The sequence below is a fragment of the Zootoca vivipara genome, chromosome 2, assembly GCF_965207765.1.
Source record: "Zootoca vivipara chromosome 2, rZooViv2.hap1.1, whole genome shotgun sequence".
Classification (NCBI taxonomy): Eukaryota; Metazoa; Chordata; class Lepidosauria; order Squamata; family Lacertidae; genus Zootoca; species Zootoca vivipara.
In genome coordinates, this window is record NC_142584.1 from 121,579,142 (window position 1) to 121,600,728 (window position 21,587).

Sequence of the window (21,587 nt, forward strand, 5' to 3'; positions counted from 1 at the left end):
TTGGTTTTTTTGATGTTGAGCTTCAGACCATATTTTGCGCTCTCCTCTTTCACCCTCATTAAAAGGTTCTTTAATTCCTCCTCACTTTCTACCATCAAGGTTGTGTCATCTGCATATCTGAGGTGTTGATATTTATTCTGGGAATCTTACTTCCGGTTTGGGATTCATCCAGTCCAGCCTTTCACATGATGAATTCTGCATATAAGTTAAATAAGCAGGGAGACAATATACAACCTTGTTGTACTCCTTTCCCAATTTTGAACCAATCAGTTGTTCCATATCCAGTTCTAACTGTAGCTTCTTGTCCCACAGAGATTTCTCAGGAGACAGATTAGGTTATCAGGCACTCCCATTTCTTTAAGAACTTGCCATAGTTTGCTGTGGTCGACACAGTCAAAGGCTTTTGCATAGTCAATGAAGCAGAAGTAGACATTTTTCTGGAACTCTCTAGCTTTCTCCATAATCCAGCGCATGTTTGCAATTTGGTCTCTAGTTCCTCTGCCCCTTCGAAATCCAGCTTGCACTTCTGGGAGTTCTCGGTCCACATACTGCCTAAGCCTGCCTTGTAGAATTTTAAGCATAACCTTGCTAGCGTGTGAAATGAGCGCAATTGTGCGGTAGTTGGAGCATTCTTTGGCATGGCCCTTCTTTGGAATTGGGATGTAGACTGATTTTCTCCAATCCTCTGGCCATTGCTGAGTTTTCCAAACTTGCTGGCATATTGGGTGTAGCACCTTAACAGCATCATCTTTTAAAATTTTAAATAGTTCAGCTGGAATATCATCACTTCCACTGGCCTTGTTATTAGCAGTGCTTTCTAAGGCCCATTTGACTTCACTCTCCAGGATGTCTGCCTCAAGGTGCACACCGTAAGACACACAAAAATTAAAAGAAATATAACCCATATAGAAAACAATAGAACAAAGAAAGTAAAGATTACAAATAAAAAATTTGTAAAATAAAAAAATTCCTTCAGTAGCACCTTAAAGACCAACTAAGTTTTTATTTTGGTATGAGCTTTCGTGTGCATGCACACTTCTTCAGATAACTACAAAAAAAATTGTAGTTAACCAGTCCTTGATATGGTTCCAGATATCATTGTTCCATCGGAAGTCTACATTTGTACACAATTTGTTCACGTGTTGCGAGTTTGTACATATCTTCAATCCAATTGTGGAAGAGAGACTCATTTTTATTTTTCCAGTTCATCTATACCTGTCCTTTTGCCGTAGTATTGTCCCTTAGTTAGATTCCATGTTTTGGGAATATAATTGAAAAGGATGTTTTCCTCTGCAAATCTAGGGTTATTCCGTACAGTTGTGTTGATCATCTCTATTACCTTCTATCGAAACTTTATCAATGTACGTCATTTTTCAAACCTGTGTTTCAGAGAAGCATTATCCCTGTTTCATCTCCAGCACCTAGATGTCTTAGATAGTCCTTTCACAAATAAGTGCAATGGAATCCAGTAAGCTCAAAATATTTTTTCTTTCATGTGTCTTAATTTGAAGTCCAGAGATAAAACAGTTTCCCATTATTTGGTCAAGATTTCATTTCTCCTTTATGAACTGTGTATTAAACTGGTTTGCTATAATAAACATTTATACAAGGTAATAGAGGGTCTTCTTTTGTAACATAAAACAGCTGATTTAATCCCTTTGGGGTCTCTGAGGCTGTAAAAGCTGCTGGTCTGTAAAGAGCCATTCAGTGGATTTGTAACTGGCTGGCTGACTGAACCCAAAAGGTGCTCATCAATGGCTCCTCCTCATCCTGGAGAGTAGTGACTAGTGGGGTGCCACAGGGTTCTGTCTTGGGCCCAGTCTTATTCAACATCTTCATCAATGGCTTGGATGATGGGCTTGAGGGCATCCTGAGCAAGTTTGCAGACGACAGATTAGACAACTAGGCCAAAGCAAACAAGATGAATTTTAACAAGGAGAAATGTAAAGTACTACGCTTGGGCAAAAAAAATGAAAGGCACAAATACAGGATGGGAGACACCTGGCTTGAGAGCAGTACATGTGAAAAGGATCTAGGAGTCTTGGTAGACTCCAAACTTGACATGAGTCAGCAGTGTTATGCAGCAGCTAAAAAAGCCAATGCAATTCTGGGCTGCATCAATAGGAGTATTTGCTTCTCTCTGATGGCTCCTCCATCGCAATGGGGTTTATTGGGTGCTGCACTTTCTCCCTGACCCAAAGACCCCTTCCCAAGGAGGCAAGCAGTGCCTGGACCCAAATGGTGAGCAGAGAGGAAGGGGGCAGGACTCTAGTCTGCTCCCTGACTTGGGGGTCACCGCATGCTACTCCCTGCAGCCCTGCGATTCTCCCTTCTCCCAATGCACCCCAGGGGGATGAGAGAGGAGGTTCCCAGGTGGGGCTCCCCAGCCAGCTCTGGCACAGGAGAGCGGCAGCAGGGACTGGGGGGGGGTCTCTTGCTCTGGAGGATGCCCCCCCTCTCCCTTCCCTCTCCTCTCTGCCTCTGCATCTCCCTCCAGACCCAAGGCGACCTGGAAGAAAACAACGAGGACATGGGGAAGCGAGATTTCTGCAAAGGTTGGGGGTCCGTCCGTCAGGGATGCTTGAGCTGAGATTCCTCTGCCTGGCAGGGGGTGGACTAGATGACCCTCAGGTTCCCTTCCAGACTCTCCTACGCTCTGCTTCTAGTGAGGGGTCTCCTTCTTCTTCTTTGGGGGGGGGCTGAATGGAGCATCTCTTGGGGGGATGCACGTGGTTCCTCCTCCCGAGGGGGAGAGAGTGGTGCTCCGCTTGTGCTCGGCTTGCCAAGGGTTAAAAGGAAAAGAGCTGGATTGCTAGAGAGGACAGAAAGTGGAGGTGCGGGGGGGGGCAGGTCCTCCCTCGCCCAGGCCCCTCCCTCGCCAGTCCCTCTCTCTCTTGCCAGAGCTGCCTAGGGGTGAGTCTGGCCTCCCTTTCCCTCCAGTTGCAATGGGGAGGTGGGGGTCCCAGGGCTGCCTGCAGGGGAGGAGGAGGCCGGGGGGGGCTGGTTAGAGCATGCATGGGGCACCCCCCCAATCTGGGTGCAGACCATCCAGGGAGGGGGCCAGGGGGCCAGGGCTCTCCCTGCTCGGCACCCGGGCATCGCTTGGCCCGTTGGGGACGGAGGGGTCCTGGGGGGGGGGAGAGGCTGCAGGTGAAGCCCTGGGCCAGGGGTCAGCAAACTTTTCCAGCAGGGGGCCGCTCCACTGTCCCTCAGACCTTGTGGGGGGCCGGACTATATTTGGGGGGGGGGAATATGAATGAATTCCTCTGCCCCACAGAGATGCATTATAAATAAAAGGACACATTCTACTCATGTAAAAACATGCTGATTCCCGGACTGTGCGGGTCGGATTGAGAAGGCGACTGGGCCGCATCTGGCCCCCGGGCCTTCGTTTGGGGACCCCTGCCCTGGGCTCTCCATAAATAGTTGAGGAGGGAGAGTATTCCTCCTCGTCATGAGGTTTCATATAGATGTTGAACAGCCCCACATTGAAGGCTCTCCAGGGTGAGAAGCCCCCCCCCCAGCAACCCCCTCTGGGAATGCCCATCCCAGTAGGACCAGTACCAGTGCAAAGGGGAGTCACCCACCCCTAACTGGGGCAGAGAGGTTGAGGAGAAGGAACAGGGCCATGTTTCCCATTATGTGTCTCTCTGGACAGAGGTCATCATACAGGGCGATCTGTAGGTTTCAAGGGAATCGGTTTCCTCTAAGAGCACCTGCATCTGGTCTGTTACCCCCCCCCAAAAAAAAATAATCTAGAATTTTGCTCAGAAAAGGGGGGTTAGCAGCTGGCCAGTAGTTAGTTCAATTTTCTGAGCATGTAGGTTTTTCAGGGAATGTTTTACTTCTCCTGATGGTGTTTCAATTTTACAACAGAGCAACACATTTGCTTTTGTAGGATTTGCTGGCATCTCTGATTCGCACAGACAGAACGTGGCAGAAGACCAAGGGATTCCCTCCGATCTCTTGGAGGCTTCCTGAGAGCCTAGATGGAGGAGCAAGACTCAGCTGGCCCTGAAGTGGGAAGAGACCATGATATGCAAACTGGGATAAGTGGGGGATTCTGGGAAAACTCCATGCAAAGGATCCTGGGTGAGGAAGACACTCTTTGCTCCAATGTGCAGAGCCAACAGTTCAGGCAGTTCTGCTACCAGGAGGCCGACGGACCCCGAGAAGTTTGCAGCCGACTCTACTGCCTGGCCCATCAGTGGCTGAAGCCAGAAAGGCACACGAAAGCTGAGATGCTGGACCTGGTGATCTTGGAGCAGTTCCTGGCTGTCCTTCCCCCGGAGATGGAGAGCTGGGTGAGGGAATGTGGAGCGGAGACCAGTTCCCAGGCAGTGGCCCTGGCTGAAGGATTCCTCCTGAGTCAGGCAGAGGAGAGGAAGCAGGAAGAGAGAAAGCAGGTGAGAGAGACTTTCCTCTGGAAACTCCCAAGGACTTCCAAACAAGAGGGAGAGTATCCCAAAATGCAGTACTAATGTCCTATCCCTTTATAAATAGGATCCATGGAATGAGATCTGATACCCCTCAAGTTGTTGTTTTCTAATCCCTCATTCTCTGTTTTGAATCCGTGTTGCTCTTTCAGGGAAAGAATCTGCTTGTAGAAATGGGCCCTGATTCCTCTGAGGCAGAGAGGACTCTGTTGGACACCAGAGAGAGACCACTGGGTAAGGAAGAAGGAGCTTTTCCTCTGTAATATTTAGTGCATTTTGGAACTAATAATTGGGTTCTTTTCATGTTTTGATGGGAGACATATGGAAACAAGAGCCCAGAGGAACAGAGACAGTATTTTTACACAAATAAAATATGGGTTAAAGTGTTGAAACGTGTTTGGCAGGTGAGACTTTTTTTCTGAGGCTCGTCTGTAGTTCAAGATGCACAGCTGAACCGCAGAGAGAATCATATGTTCTGGGTTTCCCACTTCCCTTTGTCTTTTGCAGGTGAGGGAACAATGGCATCAAGACCTCCTCCTCCCTCTTTTCATGGTGGCGAAGGGGAAGCAGCGGCTGTGGAACCAGATCAGGTAGGGGGATGGGAACGTGTGGGGAAAGAGGCCGAGGGGTGGGGCAGCCAGTTTGCCTTTGAGCCGAACAAATCTCTCTCCTTTCCTTGGCTTCTGTCAAAGTGGCTTCTCACAAAGGCTGAAATGGCGCTAGAATTATTTATCAGAGTTTGCTACTTTCTTCATATATTTAATACTTAATGCTAATATAAACTTCTAAGCTAAGCTTGCCATATTTCAGGTGAGATCATCTTTATGTTGTCTAAGAGGACATTTCCCTCTTTCTTTTAGGGTCCAGTGTGCTTTGAAGATGTTGCCATTCGTTTCTCAAACGAGGAACGGGTGTTGCTGGATCCTGACCAGAGAGCTCTGCATAAGGAAGTCATGGAGGAGAATCGTGGGATCCTGGACTCTCTCGGTAAGGCTCCCTGCTGGATCACAATATCTGTTTTGAAATTCCATGCATAGCTCTATGTGATGAACCACCAATATTTTGATGGAGCTCAGCAAGTGTCTGGAATTCTAACATGGAATGAACCCCAAATGGAGGGATATCAACTGTTTTCTCTTTGAATATTCTTCTTCCACTTATGCCTTTTTAAACAATGACCAGGCTGGTCTGAACTAACCAGGCCTTCTTAAATGTCGGCTTCACAGTGTGGTATTTATATGCACAGAAGTTGTCCCGGGTCGGTTGACTCTTTTATAAATTATTTGACTCACAATATTACAATTTATCATTATCTATTAACATTTAACCCTCCACAAAATAGTTAACATTTCTCATACCACGAAAGAATGTTACATTGTGACACACAGACGTGTTCCTTAGTCAGCAGTGTGATGCAGCAGCTCAAAAAGCTCAATTCTGGGCTGCATCAATAAGAGTATAGCATCTAGATCAAGGGAAATAATAGTACCACTGTATTCTGCTCTGGTCAGCAAAAACAAGACCTGGAGCTGACTGTAACAACACAAGAGATGACTCTACACATGGATATCACCAAATGGGCAGCATAGAAATCAGATTGATTATATTCTCTGCAGCCAAAGATGGAGAAGCTCTATACAGTCAGCAAAAACAAGACCCGGAGCTGACTGTAACTCAGATCATCAGCTTCTTATAGCAAAATTCAAGCTTAAACTGAAGAAAGTAGGAAAAACCACTGGGCCAGTAAGATACAATCTGAATCAAATCCCTTATGAATACACAGTGGAAGTGAGGAACAGGTTTAAGGATTTAGATTTGGTGGACAGAGTGCCTGAAGAACTATGGATGGAGGCTCGTAACATTATACCGCAACGAAAACCATCCCAAGGAAAAGGAAATGCAAGAAAGCAAAATGGCTGTCCAACGAGGCCTTAAAAATAGCGGGGGAAAGGAGGCAAGCAAAATTCAAGGGAGATAGGGAAAGATACAGGAATCTGAATGCAGATTTCCAAAAAATAGCAAGGAGAGACAAGAGGGCCTTCTTAAACGAGCAATGCAAATAAATAGAGGAAAACAACAGAATGGGGAAAACCAGAGATCTGTTCAAGAAAATTGGAGATATGAAAGGAACATTTCGTACAAAGATTACCATAATAAAGGACAAAAGTGGTAAGGACCTAACAGAAGCAGAAGACATCAAGAAGAGGTGGCAAGAATACACAGAGGAATTATACCAGAATATATGGAGGTCTCGTACACCCCAGGTAGTGTGGTTGCTGACCTTGAGCCAGAAATCTTGGAGAGTGAAGTCAAATGGGCCTTAGAAAGCACTGCTAATAACAAGGCCAGTGGAAGTGATGATATTCCAGCTGAACTATTTAAAATTTTAAAAGATGATGCTGTTAAGGTGCTACACCCAATATGCCAGCAAGTTTGGAAAACTCAGCAATGGCCAGAGGATTGGAGAAAATCAGTCTACATCCCAATTCCAAAGAAGGGCCATGCCAAAGAATGCTCCAACTACCGCACAATTGCGCTCATTTCACACGCTAGCAAGGTTATGCTTAAAATTCTACAAGGCAGGCTTAGGCAGTATGTGGACCGAGAACTCCCAGAAGTGCAAGCTGGATTTCGAAGGGGCAGAGGAACCAGAGACCAAATAGCAAACATGCGCTGGATTATGGAGAAAGCTAGAGAGTTCCAGAAAAACGTCTACTTCTACTTCATTGACTATGCAAAAGCCTTTGACTGTGTCGACCACAGCAAACTATGGCAAGTTCTTAAAGAAATGGGAGTGCCTGATCACCTCATCTGTCTCCTGAGAAATCTCTATGTGGGACAAGAAGCTACAGTTAAAACTAGATATGGAACAACTGATTGGTTCAAAATTGGGAAAGGAGTACGACAAGGTTGTATATTGTCTCCCTGCTTATTTAACTTATATGCAGAATTCATCATGCAAAAGGCTGGACTAGATGAATCCCAAGACGGAATTAAGATTGCCGGAAGAAATATCAACAACCTCAGATATGCAGATGACACAACCTTGATGGCAGAAAGTGAGGAGGAATTAAAGAACCTTTAATAATAATAGTTTGACCAAACTGCGGGAGGCAGTGCAAGACAGGAGTGCCTGGCGTGCTATGGTCCATGGGGTCACGAAGAGTCGGACACGACTAAACGACTAAACAACAACAACAACAACAACAACAATAATAATAATAATAATAATTTATTATTTATACCCCGCCCATCTGGCTGGGTTTCCCCAGCCACTCTGGGCGGCTTCCAACAGAAAAAATAAAACACAATAGTCTATTAAACATTAAAAGCCTCCCTGAACAGGGCTGCCTTCAGATGTCTTCTAAAAGTCTGGTAGTTGTTTTCCTCTTTGACATCTGTTGGGAGGGCAGGCGCCACCACTGAGAAGGCCCTCTGCCTAGTTCCCTGCAACTTGGCTTCTCGCAACGAGGGAACTGCCAGATGGCCCTCAGTGCTGGACCTCAGTGTCCGGGCAGAATGATGGAGGTGGAGACGCTCCTTCAGGTATACTTGACCGAGGCCATTTAGGGCTTGAAAGGTCAGCACCAACACTTTGAATTGTGCTCGGAAACGTACTGGGAGCCAATGTAGATATTTCAAGACCGGTGTTATGTGGTCTCGGCGGCCACTCCCAGTCACCAGTCTAGCTGCCGCATTCTGGATTAGTTGTAGTTTCCGAGTCACCTTCAAGGGTAGCCCCACGTAGAGCGCATTGCAGTAGTCCAAGCGGGAGATAACTAGAGCATGCACCACTCTTACTCTTGCTGGACAGTCTGCAGGCAGGTAGGGTCTGAGCCTGCGTACCAGATGGAGCTGATAGACAGCTGCCCTGGACACAGAATTGACCTGTGCCTCCATGGACAACTGTGAGTCCAAAATGACTCCCAGGCTGCGCACCTGGTCCTTCAGGGGCACAGTTACCCCATTCAGAACCAGGGAATCCTCCACACCTGCCCGCCTCCTGTCCCCCACGATCAGTACTTCTGTCTTGTCAGGATTCAACCTCAATCTGTTAGCCGCCATCCATCCTCCAACCGCCTCCAGGCACTCACACAGGACCTTCACCGCCTTCACTGGTTCTGATTTGAAAGAGAGGTAGAGCTGGGTATCGTCCGCATACTGATGAACACCCAGCCCAAACCCCCTGATGATCTCTCCCAGCGGCTGCATGTAGATGTTAAAAAGCATGTGGGAGAGGACAGAACCCTGAGGCACCCCACAAGGGAGAGCCCAGGGGTCTGAACACTCATCCCCCACAGCCCAGAAGGAAGGAGCGGAACCACTGTATGACAGTGCCCCCAGCTCCCAACCCCTCTAGACGGTCCAGAAGGATGTTATGGTCGATGGTGTCAAAAGCCGCTGAGAGATCCAGCAGGACTAGGAAAAAGCTCTCACCTTTATCTCTAGCCTGCCGGAGATCATCAACCAGTGCGACCAAGGCAGTTTCAGTCCCATGATGAGGCCTGAACCCCGACTGGAAGGGATCCAAATGGTCCGCTTCTTCCAGGCGTGCCTGGAGTTGTTCAGCAACCACTCGTTCAATCACCTTGCCCAAGAATGGAAGATTTGAGACTGGGTGATAGTTGGCCATATTAGCCGCATCTAAAGATGGGTTTTTTAAAAAGCGGTTTAATGACTGCCTCTTTCAGCGGGGTTGGGAATACTCCCTCATAGAGGGAAGCATTTACCAGCACACTCCAGCACTCTCCCGCCCCGGCCCTGCTCCCATGGTGGAGTCTACCTCCCTCCGAATCTGAGCGACTTTATCTGCAAAAAACTTCGCAAAAGCATTGCAGGAGATATTGGGGTACCTATCAGGCCCCGATGACAAAGGTAGTTCGGCTAGATTGCGAACCACCTGGAACAGTCTCCTGCTGCTGTTTTCTGCAGATCGAATAGAAACAGTGAAGGAGGTCCTCTTCGCCGACACTATTGCCACTTGGTAGGCTCCAAGTTGAGCTCTAGCCCGTGTTCGGTCGGATACAGAATGAGTTTTCCGGCACCGGCGCTCTAGCCATCTCAGCAACTGTTTCATCGCCCTCAGCTCTGGGGAAAACCACGGGGCTGTCCGGGCTCCATGCAATCGGAGAGGGCGCTTCGAAGCCAAACAGTCAATGGCCCCGGTTAACTCCACATTCCAGCGCGCCACCAGGGAATCGGCTGAGAGGCCATCAACATGGGATAAAACATCCCCTACCACTCTCTGGAAGCCAATTGGATCCATTAAGTGGCGGGGGCGGACCATCCGAATAGGTCCCACCTCCCTGCAGAGGGGAAGGGTCGCGGAGAAGTCCAGTTGCACCAGGTAGTGATCTGACCATGGCACTTCGTTAGTTTCACTTTTACTTAGTGTCAGATCACCAACATCCATAGAGGTAAACACCAGGTCCAAGGCATGTCCGCGGCTATGAGTTGGGCCAGGCTTATTCAGGGACAGCCCCATGGAGGCCATGCTTTCCACGAAGTCCCGAGCGGCTCCTTGTAAGGTCGTGTCGGCATGGATGTTAAAATCCCCTAAGACAACCAAACTAGGTGTCTCCAGGAGCACATCCGACACGACCTGAAGCAGCTCGGGCAGGGAATCCTTGGTGCAGTGGGGAGGTCGGTACACCAAAAGGAATCCTGTACTGCCCCTATTGCCCAACTTCCAGAACATGAACTCAGAAAACTCGGTCTTACCAATAGGACGCCTGGTGCAAACTAATGACTTCCTAAAAATCACTGCAACCCCCCCTCCCCGCCCAGATGGCCTGGGTTGCTGTGCATAAGAGAAACCTGGTGGACAAGCAGCGGCAAGGACAGGCCCATCTGCTTCATCCAACCAGGTCTCTGTCACACGAGCCAGGTCAAATCCTCCATCCACAATCAGGTCGTGGATGGCAGTGGTCTTGTAGATCATTGACCTGGCATTGCACAGCAGCACCTTCAGGTCATGTGGGTATCCCTTGCTGATTCCAGTATCCGTCCGGTCAGGACCAGACCCGGAGGCAGGGATAGTCTTCAGACAACGACTAGGCCTGCCTCCTCGGTAATGACATGGTCTGGTCTTAGCGTAACTCCTCCTCCTACCCATGATCACTGAGATCGGTTGTCCCCGTGTCGCCATACCTGTGGAACCTGCCCCAGCCATTTTATTGGCTGAGACCCACTCCCAGGCATCCCTGACCCTTCCCCCAAAGAACAAATTAAAACCTATATAAAATACACAATAAAACACAATAAAACAATACTAACCAAGGAACAAAATTAGAGAAGTAACAAAATTAAAAAGTTCCCAAACCCAATTAAATAGCCGAACCCCCCCCCAAAAAAATAATGTGTTTAAAATGATAAAAAAAATTTTTAAAACAGTTTTAAAAGAACTCTGCACAGTTCAGAGTCCTGGACAGCGACAGCGCTGTGGGCAACAGTCCCCAGCAGGCCAGCCAGGAGTCCTCCTGGGCAGCAGCAGCGGTGGAAGCAGCAGACCTATTTGAGGCCTGTCAGGCCCCGCCCTAGGCCAGGTGGTGAGAGGCAGGGACAGGACCTGCAGGCACTCACGCAGGGGAGTCCTCCTGAGCAGCCTTTTAATGAGGGTGGAAGAGGAGAGCGCAAAATATGGTCTGAAGCTCAACATCAAAAAAACCAAGATCATGGCCACTGGTCCCATCACCTCCTGGCAAATAGAAGGGGAAGAAATGGAGGCAGTGAGAGATTTTACTTTCTTGGGCTCCTTGATCACTGCAGATGGTGACAGCAGTCATGAAATTAAAAGACGCCTGCTTCTTGGGAGAAAAGCAATGACAAACCTAGACAGCATCTTAAAAAGCAGAGACATCACCTTGTCGACAAAGGTCTGTATAGTTAAAGCTATGGTTTTCCCAGTAGTGATGTATGGAAGTGAGAGCTAGACCATAAAGAAGGCTGATCGCCGAAGAATTGATGCTTTTGAATTATGGTGCTGGAGGAGACTCGAGAGTCCCATGGACTGCAAGAAAATCAAGCCTATCCATTCTTAAGGAAATCAGCCCTGAGTGCTCACTGGAAGGACAGATCCTGAAGCTGAGGCTCCAATACTTTGGCCACCTCATGAGAAGAGAAGAATCCTTGGAAAAGACCCTGATGTTGGGAAAGATTGAGGGCACTAGGAGAAGGGGACGACAGAGGACGAGATGGTTGGACAGTGTTCTCGAAGCTACGAACATGAGTTTGACCAAACTGCGGGAGGCAGTGGAAGACAGGAGTGCCTGGCGTGCTCTGGTCCATGGGGTCACGAAGAGTCGGACACGACTAAACGACTAAACGACTAAACAACAACAACATTCTGCTCTGGTCAGACCTCACCTGTAATACTGTGTCCAGTTCTGGGCACGACAGTTCAAGAAGGATACTGACAAGCTGGAACGCGTCCAGAAGAGGGCAACCAAAATGGTCAAAGGCGTGGAAATGATGCCTTAGGAGGAACGGCTTAGGGAGCTGGGTATGTTTAGCCTGGAGAATAGAAGGTTAAGGGGTGATATGATAGCCATGCTCAAATATATAAAAGGATGTCAATGAAGCAGAAGTAGACACATACTGCCTAAGCCTGCCTTGTAGAATTCTAAGCATAGACTTGCTAGTGTGTGAAATGAGCGCAATTGTGCGGTAGTTGGAGCATTCTTTGGCACTGCCCTTCTTTGGGATTGGGATGTAGACTGATCTTCTCCAATCCTCTGGCCATTGCTGAGTTTTCCAAACTTGCTGGCATATTGGGTGTAGCACCTTAACAGCATCATCTTTTAAAATTTTAAATAGTTCAGCTGGAATATCATCACTTCCACTGGCCTTGTTATTAGCAGTGCTTTCTAAGGCCCATTTGACTTCACTCTCTAAGATGTCTGGCTCAAGGTCAGCAACCACACTACCTGGGGTGTACGAGACCTCCATATCTGGGTTTGAATACGTCAATTTTGTTTACAAAAGATCCTAGAATATTGCTCCCTTTCTGTTCTTCAGAATATTCTGCCAGCTTTAACTTTTCAATAAGACCAATGTCAGAGTTGGAGTGGATTTCATGATTGTGGCAAACAAAATCCGTCCTTGAAAAGAGCCAGACTTTTTGACCTCTGGTTCCCATAAATAGGTCCGTGAGATCTGGTCAACAAAGTCCGTGACCCATTCTTCAAAAATTGGGGACTCTGTTTCTTCCAGAGGATCTAATTAGTTTCTCTCTGTGTTGTAGGTGGTGATGAATTGGAAACGAATAATGGGGGAGACCATGAAAAAATCCACACAATGGAGAAGCCATATCAAGACTGGGAGTGTGGAGAGAGCTTCAGTCAGAGCTCCCATTCCCATCGAAGAAAGCAGAGTGGGAAGAAAGGCTATCAGTGCTCAGAATGTGGGAAGAGCTTCAGTCGGAAGAAGAGTCTCACTTCCCATCACAGAATTCATACAGGGGACAAACCCTATCAGTGCTTGGAATGTGGAAAGAGTTTCAGTCAGAGGGGAAAACTCACTTCCCATCAAAGAATTCATACAGGGGAGACACCCTATCAGTGCTTGGAATGTGGAAAGAGTTTCAGTCAGAGCCACAGTCTCACTTATCATCAAAGAACTCATACAGGGGAGAAACCCTATCAGTGCTTGCAATGTGGAAAGAGCTTCAGTCGGAAGGATAGTCTCACTTCCCATCACAGAATTCATACAGGGGAGAAACCCTATCAGTGCTTGGAATGTGGAAAGTGCTTCCGAGAGAGGGCGACTCTCGCTTCCCATCAAAGAATTCATACTGGGGAGAAACCCTATCAGTGCTTGGAATGTGGAAAGAGTTTCAGTCAGAGGGGAAAACTCACTTCCCATCAGAGAATTCATACAGGGGAGAAACCCTATCAGTGCTTGGAATGTGGAAAGAGATTCAGTCGGAAGGATAGTCTCACTACCCATCAAAGAATTCATACTGGGGAGAAACCCTATCAGTGCTTTGAATGTGGGAAGAGCTTCCGGGAGGGGACTAAGCTCTTTCCCCATCAAATAATTCTTACAGGGGAGAAACCCTATCAATGCCTAGAATGTGGAAAGAGCTTCAATCACAAGCGGAATCTCACTTCACATCAAAAAATGTCGCCATCTGCCTTCCCTTCACAGTGCCGAAGGAGCCGGGATTGGCCCAATCAGCGTGGCACGGCAAGGCCTCCTTCAAATCTCGCCGATCAATGAGGTGTTGGGGGAGTGTCATTGCAATAGTTGTATAGGATTATTATGTGGGGAGACTTTGATTAGTATGTGGGCAAGGATTGGAAGAATGTTCTTGTCATTCAGCAACCTAGCACCAGATCTAAACCAGTAAAGCCAGATATTACAAGTTCCATTTCTTTCTTTCTTTATAAATTTTATTTATACTGAAATAGAGATACAAGAAATGAAAACAAAGATCTTAGCACTGGAAAACATCAAAAAAAAAAAAACAAAGAAAAGAAAGGGAAGAAAGAAATAAAGAAAGAGAATTTTTTTCCGGAATATACCAGAAAAAGAGAACGAAGATGTAGAAAAACGGGTAGTGGAAGAGTTGGCAAAATGGTTGGAGGTGGAACTAGAGGGAATAGAGGAAAGAATGGAGAAGGCCTTTAGGGTGAATTCAAGGAAAGCCAAAGCGAACAACTGGCCTGGGGACTGCTTAGTGACGTTTACCACTAGTTGGCTGGTGGAAAAGATATTACAAACAATAGGAAAAAAGAAATTGAAGATAGAAGGAGTAGAGACAGTCATATTAAAAGAGATTCCACCAAGACTGATCCGAAAGAGACAAAAATACAATTTTTAAACAAACACATTCAAAATGGGAAAAAAACGCCTTTTGGTGGGAGTATCCAGAAGGCTTATCCTTATTTTATAAAGGGAAACGAAGGAAGTTTGAAAATGTGGGAGAGGCAGATCTGTTTTGGAGGAAGTATTGGCAGGAACTGGGGGGGTGAAAAAGTCAGACCAATAGAAGAACAACTAGACAACAATCAAGAAGAGGAGAACGATGAGAGCACGGAAGAAGAAGAGGAGAAGAAAGAAGATGATGACGAAGAAGAGACATAGAGTTCTAACTTTTGTTTGTGTAAAATGAACTGTTAATAAAATCGCAAAGGGGAAAGGAATTAAATGTATATCGCTTCTAAAGAAATAGAATAGAGAAAGAGTTCTCCCCTGAAAAAAAGCTTCAATTATTATAATTTTTCTAACTTTTGTTGGGAATTTTTGTTTTTTGTTTTTTCTATTGTGGTGGATTTTTAAAACCTTTCTAAATAAAGTGCTAATAAAACAAAACAAAATGAAATTGAAAATTATATTGTGGAATGCAAATGGTTTAAATAATAAAAAAAGAGAAATAAGATGGGGCATATATTTAAAAAATCAAATGGGGATATAATTTGCTTACAGGAAACTCATATTAATAAAAAACATGAAAGAATATTAGAAAATAGTAAATTAGGGAAGGAATTCATAGCGGCAGGTGAGAAAAAGAAGAGAGGAGTGGTGGTTTATGTAAAAGAAAAATAGGAGCCATAACTACCGTAGTATGGAGAGACAAAGAAGGGAGAATAGTGATGGTGGAAATAAAAGTGGAAGGAGAACAGTGGATATTAGTAGGGATATATGCACCAAAAGGGAGTAAAACCGGTTTCCTTAAAAAAAAAAAGAGATAGGAAAGGCGCCAGATAAATTCACTGGCCAGCAGCCATTTTCCTCTCTTGGACCACACACTTCAAGGAAGCAACAGCTGCGAGAGAAATGAAATGGAGTCTCACTTCCTATAAGTGATATACTACTTTTATCTAAGCCAGTCTACCTCTTGAGTTGAGCTGTATCTCAGGATGATTGTAAGTAAACCTTTGACAAGGTGCCTCATGATATTCTTGTAAAGAAGCTGTAAAATGCGGGCTAGACAATGCTACCATTCAGTGGATTTGTAACTGGCTGGCTGACCGAACCCAAAGGGTGCTCATCAATGGCTCCTCCTCATCCTGGAGAGTAGTGACTAGTGGGGTGCCACAGGGTTCTGTCTTGGGCCCAGTCTTGTTCAACATCTTTATCAATGACTTGGATGATGGGCTTGAGGGCATCCTGAGCAAGTTTGCAGACAACACCAAATTGGGAGGGGTGGCTAATACCCCAGAGGACAGGATCACACTTCAGAATGACCTTAACAGATTAGACAACTGGGCCAAAGCAAACAAGATGAATTTTAACAAGGAGAAATGTAAAGTACTACACTTGGGCAAAAAAAATGAAAGGCACAAATACAGGATGGGAGACACCTGGCTTGAGAGCAGTACATGTGAAAAGGATCTAGGAGTCTTGGTAGACCACAAACTTGACATGAGTCAGCAGTGTGATGCAGCAGCTAAAAAACCCAATGCAATTCTGGGCTGCATCAATAGGAGTATAGCATCTAGATCAAGGAAGTAATAGTACCACTGTATTCTGTTCTGGTCAGACCTCACCTGGAGTACTGTGTCCAGTTCTGGGCACCACAGTTCAATGCCCCCCCTCTCCCTTCCCTCTCTGCCTCTGCGTCTCCCTCCAGACCCAAGGCGACCTGGAAGAAAACAACGAGGACATTGGGGGGGGATGTTTATGCAGAGGTTGAGGGTCCCTCCGTCAGGGATGCTTGAGCTGGGATTCCTGCCTGGCAAGGGGGTGGACTAGATGACCCTCGGGATCCCCTCCAGACTCTCCTACGCTCTGCTTCTAGGGAGGGGGGCTGAAGAGGGTCTCCCAAATGGAGCATCTCTTGGGGGGGTGGAGATGCACGTGGTTCCTCCTCCCGAGGAGGAAGGAGAGAGCGGTGCTCCGTTTGTGCTCGGCTTGCCAAGGGTTAAAAGGAACAGAGCTGAATTCCTAGAGAGGACAGGAAGTGGAGGTGCGGGGAGGGGAGGTCCTCACTCGCCCAGGCCCCTCCCTGCTTCCGTCTCCCTCTCTCTGCCTGGGGGTGAGTCTGGCCTCCCTTTCCCTCCGGGTGCAATGGGGAGGTGGGGGTCCCAGGGCTGCCTGCAGGGGGGGAGGGTGCAGATCATGCATGGGGCACCCCCCCCAATCTGGGTGCAGACCATCCAGGGAGGGGGCCAGGGCTCTGCCCCGCTCTTCTTGCTTGGCCCCCGGGCTCCGCTTGGCCATAGCTGCCAAGTTTCCCCTTTTCTCGCGAGGAAGCCTATTCAGCCTAAGGGAATTTCCCTTTAAAAAAGGGAGAACTTGGCAGCTATGCGCTTGGCCTGTTGGGGAGGGAGGGGTCTTGGGGGGGGGGAGAGGCTGCAGATGAAGCCCTGGGCCAGGGGTCAGCAAACTCTTTCAGCAGGGGGCTGGTCCACTGTCCCTCAGACCTTATGGGGGGCCAGACTATATATTTTTTTATATAAAAAAATATGAATGAATTTCTATGCCCCACAAATAACCCAGAGGTGCATTTTAAATAAAATGACATATTCTACTCATGTAAAAACATGTTGATTCCTGGACCATCCGTGGGCCGGATATAGAAGGCGATTGGGCCACATCCGGCCCCCGGGCCTTCGTTTGGGGACCCTGCCCTGGGCTCTCCATAAAGAGTTGAGGAGGGGAGAGTATTCCTCCTCTTCACGAGGTTTCATACAGATGTTGAACAACCCCACATTGAAGGCTCCCCAGGGCTGAACCCCCCCCCCAGCAACCCCCTCTGGGAATGCCCATCCCAGTAGGACCAGGACCAGTGCAAAATGGAGTCACCCACCCCTAACTGGGACAGAGAGGTTGAGGGGAATTAACAAGGCCATGTTTCCCATTATGTGTCTCTCTGGACAGAGGTCATCATACAGGGCGATCTGTAGCTTTCAAGGGAATCGGTTTACCCTAGGAGCAACACCTGCATCTGGTACGTTACCCCCCCCCAAAAAAAAGAATCTAGAATTTTGCTCAGAAAAGGGGGGTTAGCAGCTGGCCAGTAGTTAGTTCGATTTTCTGAGCATGTAGGTTTTTCAGGGAATGTTTTACTTCTCCTGATGGTGTTTCAATTTTACAACAGAGCAACACATTTGCTTTTGTAGGATTTGCTGGCATCTCTGATTTGCACAGACAGAACGTGGCAGAAGACCAAGGGATTCCTTCTGATCTCTTGGAGGCTTCCTGAGAGCCCAGATGGAGGAGCAAGACTCAGCTGGCCCTGAAGCGGGAAGAAGCCATGCCATCCAAACTGAGAAAAGTGGGGGATTCTGGGAAAACTCCATGCAAAGGATCCTGGGTGAGGAAGACACTCTTTGCTCCGATGTGCAGAGCCAACAGTTGAGGCAGTTCTGCTACCAGGAGGCCAAAGGACCCCGAGAAGTTTGCAGCCGACTCTACTGCCTGGCCCATCAGTGGCTGAAGCCAGAAAGGCACACGAAAGCTGAGATGCTGGACCTGGTGATCTTGGAGCAGTTCCTGGCTGTCCTTCCCCCGGAGATGGAGAGCTGGGTGAGGGAATGTGGAGCGGAGACCAGTTCCCAGGCAGTGGCCCTGGCTGAAGGATTCCTCCTGAGTCAGGCAGAGGAGAGGAAGCAGGAAGAGAGAAAGCAGGTGAGAGAGACTTTCCTCTGGAAACTCCCAAGGACTTCCAAACAAGAGGGAGAGTATCCCAAAATGCAGTACTAATGTCCTATCCCTTTATAAATAGGATCCATGGAATGAGATCTGATACCCCTCAAGTTGTTGTTTTCTAATCCCTCATTCTCTGTTTTGAATCCGTGTTGCTCTTTCAGGGAAAGAATCTGCTTGTAGAAATGGGCCCTGATTCCTCTGAGGCAGAGAGGACTCTGTTGGACACCAGAGAGAGAGCACTGGGTAAGGAAGAAGGAGCTTTTTCTCTGTAATATTTAGTGCATTTCGAAACTGATAATTGGGTTCTTTTCATGTTTTGATGGGAGACATATGGAAACAAGAGCCCAGAGGAACAGAGACAGTATTTTTACACAAATAAAATATGGGTTAAAGTGTTGAAACGTGTTTGGCAGGTGAGACTTTTTTTCTGAGGCTCGTCTGCAGTTTGAGATGCACAGCTGAACCGCAGAGAGAATCATATGTTCTGGGTTTCCCACTTCCCTTTGTCTCTCGCAGGTGAGGGAACAATGGCATCAAGACCTCCTCCTCCCTCTTTTCATGGCGGCTGTGGAACCAGATCAGGTAGGGGGATGGAAACGTGTGGGGAAAGAGGCCGAGGGGTGGGGCAGCCAGTTTGCCTTTGAGCCGAACAAATCTCTCTCCTTTCCTTGGCTTCTGTCAAAGTGGCTCCTCACCAAGGCTGAAATGGCGCTAGAATTATTTATCAGAGTTTGCTACTTTCTTCATAATATTTAATACTTAATGCTAATATAAACTTCTAAGCTAAGCTTCCCATATTTCAGGCGAGATCATCTTTATGTTGTCTAAGAGGAGGACATTTCCCTCTTTCTTTTAGGGTCCAGTGTGCTTTGAAGATGTCGCTGTTCGTTTCTCAGACGAGGAACGGGTGTTGCTGGATCCTGACCAGAGAGCTCTGCATAAGGAAGTCATGGAGGAGAATCGTGGGATCCTGGACTCTCTCAGTAAGGCTCCCTGCTGGATCACAATATCTGTTTTGAAATTCCATGCGTAGCTCTATGTGATGAACCACCAATATATTGATGGAGCTCAGCAAGTGTCTGGAATGCTAACATGCCCACAGTGAACCCCAAACAGAGGGATATCAACTGTTTACTCTGTGAATATTCTTCTTCCAGTTATGCCTTTTTAAACAATGACCAGGCTGGTCTGAACTAACCAGGCCTTCTTAAATGCCGGCTTCACCGCGTGGTATTTATATGCACGGAAGTTGTCCCGGGTCGGTTGACTCTTTTTGTCAGGGGTTCTTGCGACTACTCTAGAGTAACGACGTTCCGCATGCCGGTTTTTAAACAGTTTTTATTAGTGCAGTCTATTTACAGTGAGACAGGTGTGTAAAAGCATGTCTGCTCGTTCCGATGCAGAATCCGGCACTGGCCCTCCCCTTGACTTCCGCCAACATAAGAGTCTTGGGACAGTGAACCTTCTTCCCCTCTTTCTTCTGCGTAATTCCAGAGCTGACTCTTTTATAAATTCTTTGGCTCACAATATTATGATTTACCATTAGTTATTAACATTTAACCCTCCACAAAATAGTTACAATTTCTCATACCACCAAAGAATGTTACATTGTGACACACAAACATGTTCCTCAGTCAACCAACCACACTTCTGACTTCTCCTCTGACGGATGCAGCTGCTGTAGAACAAGATAACGGTATCTTCTGGCTCGGTTGCCGTTTGATTACATCCTTTCAAGATTTCTTCACCTTCGGAGCTCTCCAAAACTTGGCTGTATGTCCCTCCTTATTACAGCTGCAAGAGTGCAGCTGGCATGGAGGTTTAAACCATTGAGCCTCTTGGACTTCCTAATCAGAAGGTCGGCGGTTCGAATCCCCGTGATGGGGTGAGCTCCCGTTGCTCGGTCCCAGCTCCTGCCAATCTAGCAGTTCGAAAGCACACCAGTGCAAGTAGATAAATAGGTACTGCTGCAGCGGGAAGGTAAACGGCGTTTCCATGTGCTGCTCTGGTTTCCGTCATGGTGTTCTGTTCCGCCAGAAGCAGTTTAGTCCTGCTGGCCACATGACATAGAAAGCTGACTGTGGGCAAACGCTGGCTTCCTCAGCCAGAAAGCAAGATGAGCGCCACAACCCCATAGTCGCCTTAGACTGGACTTAACCGTCCAGGGGTCCTTTGCCTTTTGCCGTTGCCTTTATTACAGTTGTAGAAAATAATCTTTTTATGAGTGCCCTTGTTACTTCTCTGAGAAACAAAGCTTGAGTTAGAGAATGTTAATGAATAATAATAATAATAACAATTTATTACTTATACCCCGCCCATCTGGCTGGGTTTCCCCAGCCACTCTGGGCGGCTTGCAACAGAAAAAAAGAAATAAAATAATTAAACAAATAATTGAACAATCTTCCTCCCTTTCAGTGCATTCCTCTGTTAATTTAGAGTGTTAAATTTGGATTGCCATCCATTCTGGATATAAATACACTTATTTGATTTGGATTTAACAAAATACATACACACATATTTTAATCCTCACTTTTACTTAACATTATTTTGTGTACTTCCTTGATCCCCATCCTTTTGATTTTCAATTTATCTTTGTCTTTGGCAGTTTTCATATACTGTATCATAATTTCAGCCATAATCATAAAAAACAAATAAACCATTATTTTAAACTATTCATATTTCTAAAACTTTTGTTTCTAATTTCTTTTTCACTTTTTAATCACCTCCTTCAGAAAGCCGCTCAACCATCTAATTCCACACACATTAACTCTTTAACTATCCTAGACATAATTCTCAATTCACACATACATATCATATATTTCCTTCCCTAGCCTAAAATCTCATCCAAAAGAAAATCATGCAATTAATCATTCCTTTTATATCATCTACATTTTCCCATCTATTTCTGCCTCTTCCTCCCCCCGGTCTTGTCTTCCCTAGTCGATACAGCAAATTCCATAAAATTGCTTTTTAAATCTAAATTGTATTTTAATGTGCATTTTAATCAATTGTTTTTCTTTCTTTTACGTTTTATTGTGACTTTGTTGATGTCAGCCGCCCTGAGCCCGGTTCTCACTGGGGAGGGCGGGGTATAAATAAAAAATTATTATTATTATTAGAAACATAGCTATTCTCATTCTTGCAACAGTTCACATCCTCTTGACAGTAAACACATTCCATTCCTTTATGTCATCATAATAGAGTCTTGCTGCTTTTCCTGGGGTGCCGATTCCAGGGCAAAGGGAGGCTTTTCCTAAAGCCAGTTGCAGATTTTTGCAGGGATTTTAATTTAAAAAGGCTCTTCCCCCCTTTACCCTGCCTTCAGAGGGGAATATAGGTCCCTTCCTTGGAGGTTTAAACCACTCCAACTTTCTTTCCAGCTTTGGGGCACGTTACTGCCTCCCCGGCCCTCAGTGTGTAGAGATCGACTCCTGTTGTTTGGATCTTTCTCCCGTGGCCAAATTTTACAAATTTAAATCCAATGGATCAGATTACTCATGGTCTGTAGCTTTTGCATATATTTTTTTCCTTTGGAATTATTGGCCGCTGCTGTCT

The 21,587-nt window shown here is 46.5% G+C and overlaps 2 protein-coding genes across 2 annotated transcripts in view; both read left to right on the top strand.

Moving 5' to 3' along the window:
• The window catches only part of LOC118081212 (uncharacterized), a gene marked incomplete at its 5' end in the record, with an annotated part of 44,219 nt that extends 29,452 nt beyond the window's left edge, over positions 1–14,767 (top strand). Inside the window, 6 exon segments of the mRNA XM_088662574.1 lie at positions 3,990–4,406; positions 4,589–4,670; positions 4,944–5,026; positions 5,297–5,423; positions 12,679–13,469; positions 13,472–14,767. Coding sequence (XP_088518700.1) covers positions 3,990–4,406; positions 4,589–4,670; positions 4,944–5,026; positions 5,297–5,423; positions 12,679–13,469; positions 13,472–13,690 — 1,719 coding nt within the window.
• Positions 14,768–17,508: 2,741 nt separating this feature from the next.
• Positions 17,509–18,304, top strand: LOC118081437 (zinc finger and SCAN domain-containing protein 12-like). Its single transcript, XM_088662575.1, has 2 exons — positions 17,509–18,011; positions 18,194–18,304. Exons 1-2 carry the CDS (start codon positions 17,595–17,597, stop codon positions 18,302–18,304), a joined length of 528 nt encoding a protein of 175 aa, XP_088518701.1. The 5' UTR covers positions 17,509–17,594.
• The last annotated feature ends 3,283 nt before the right edge of the window (positions 18,305–21,587 follow it).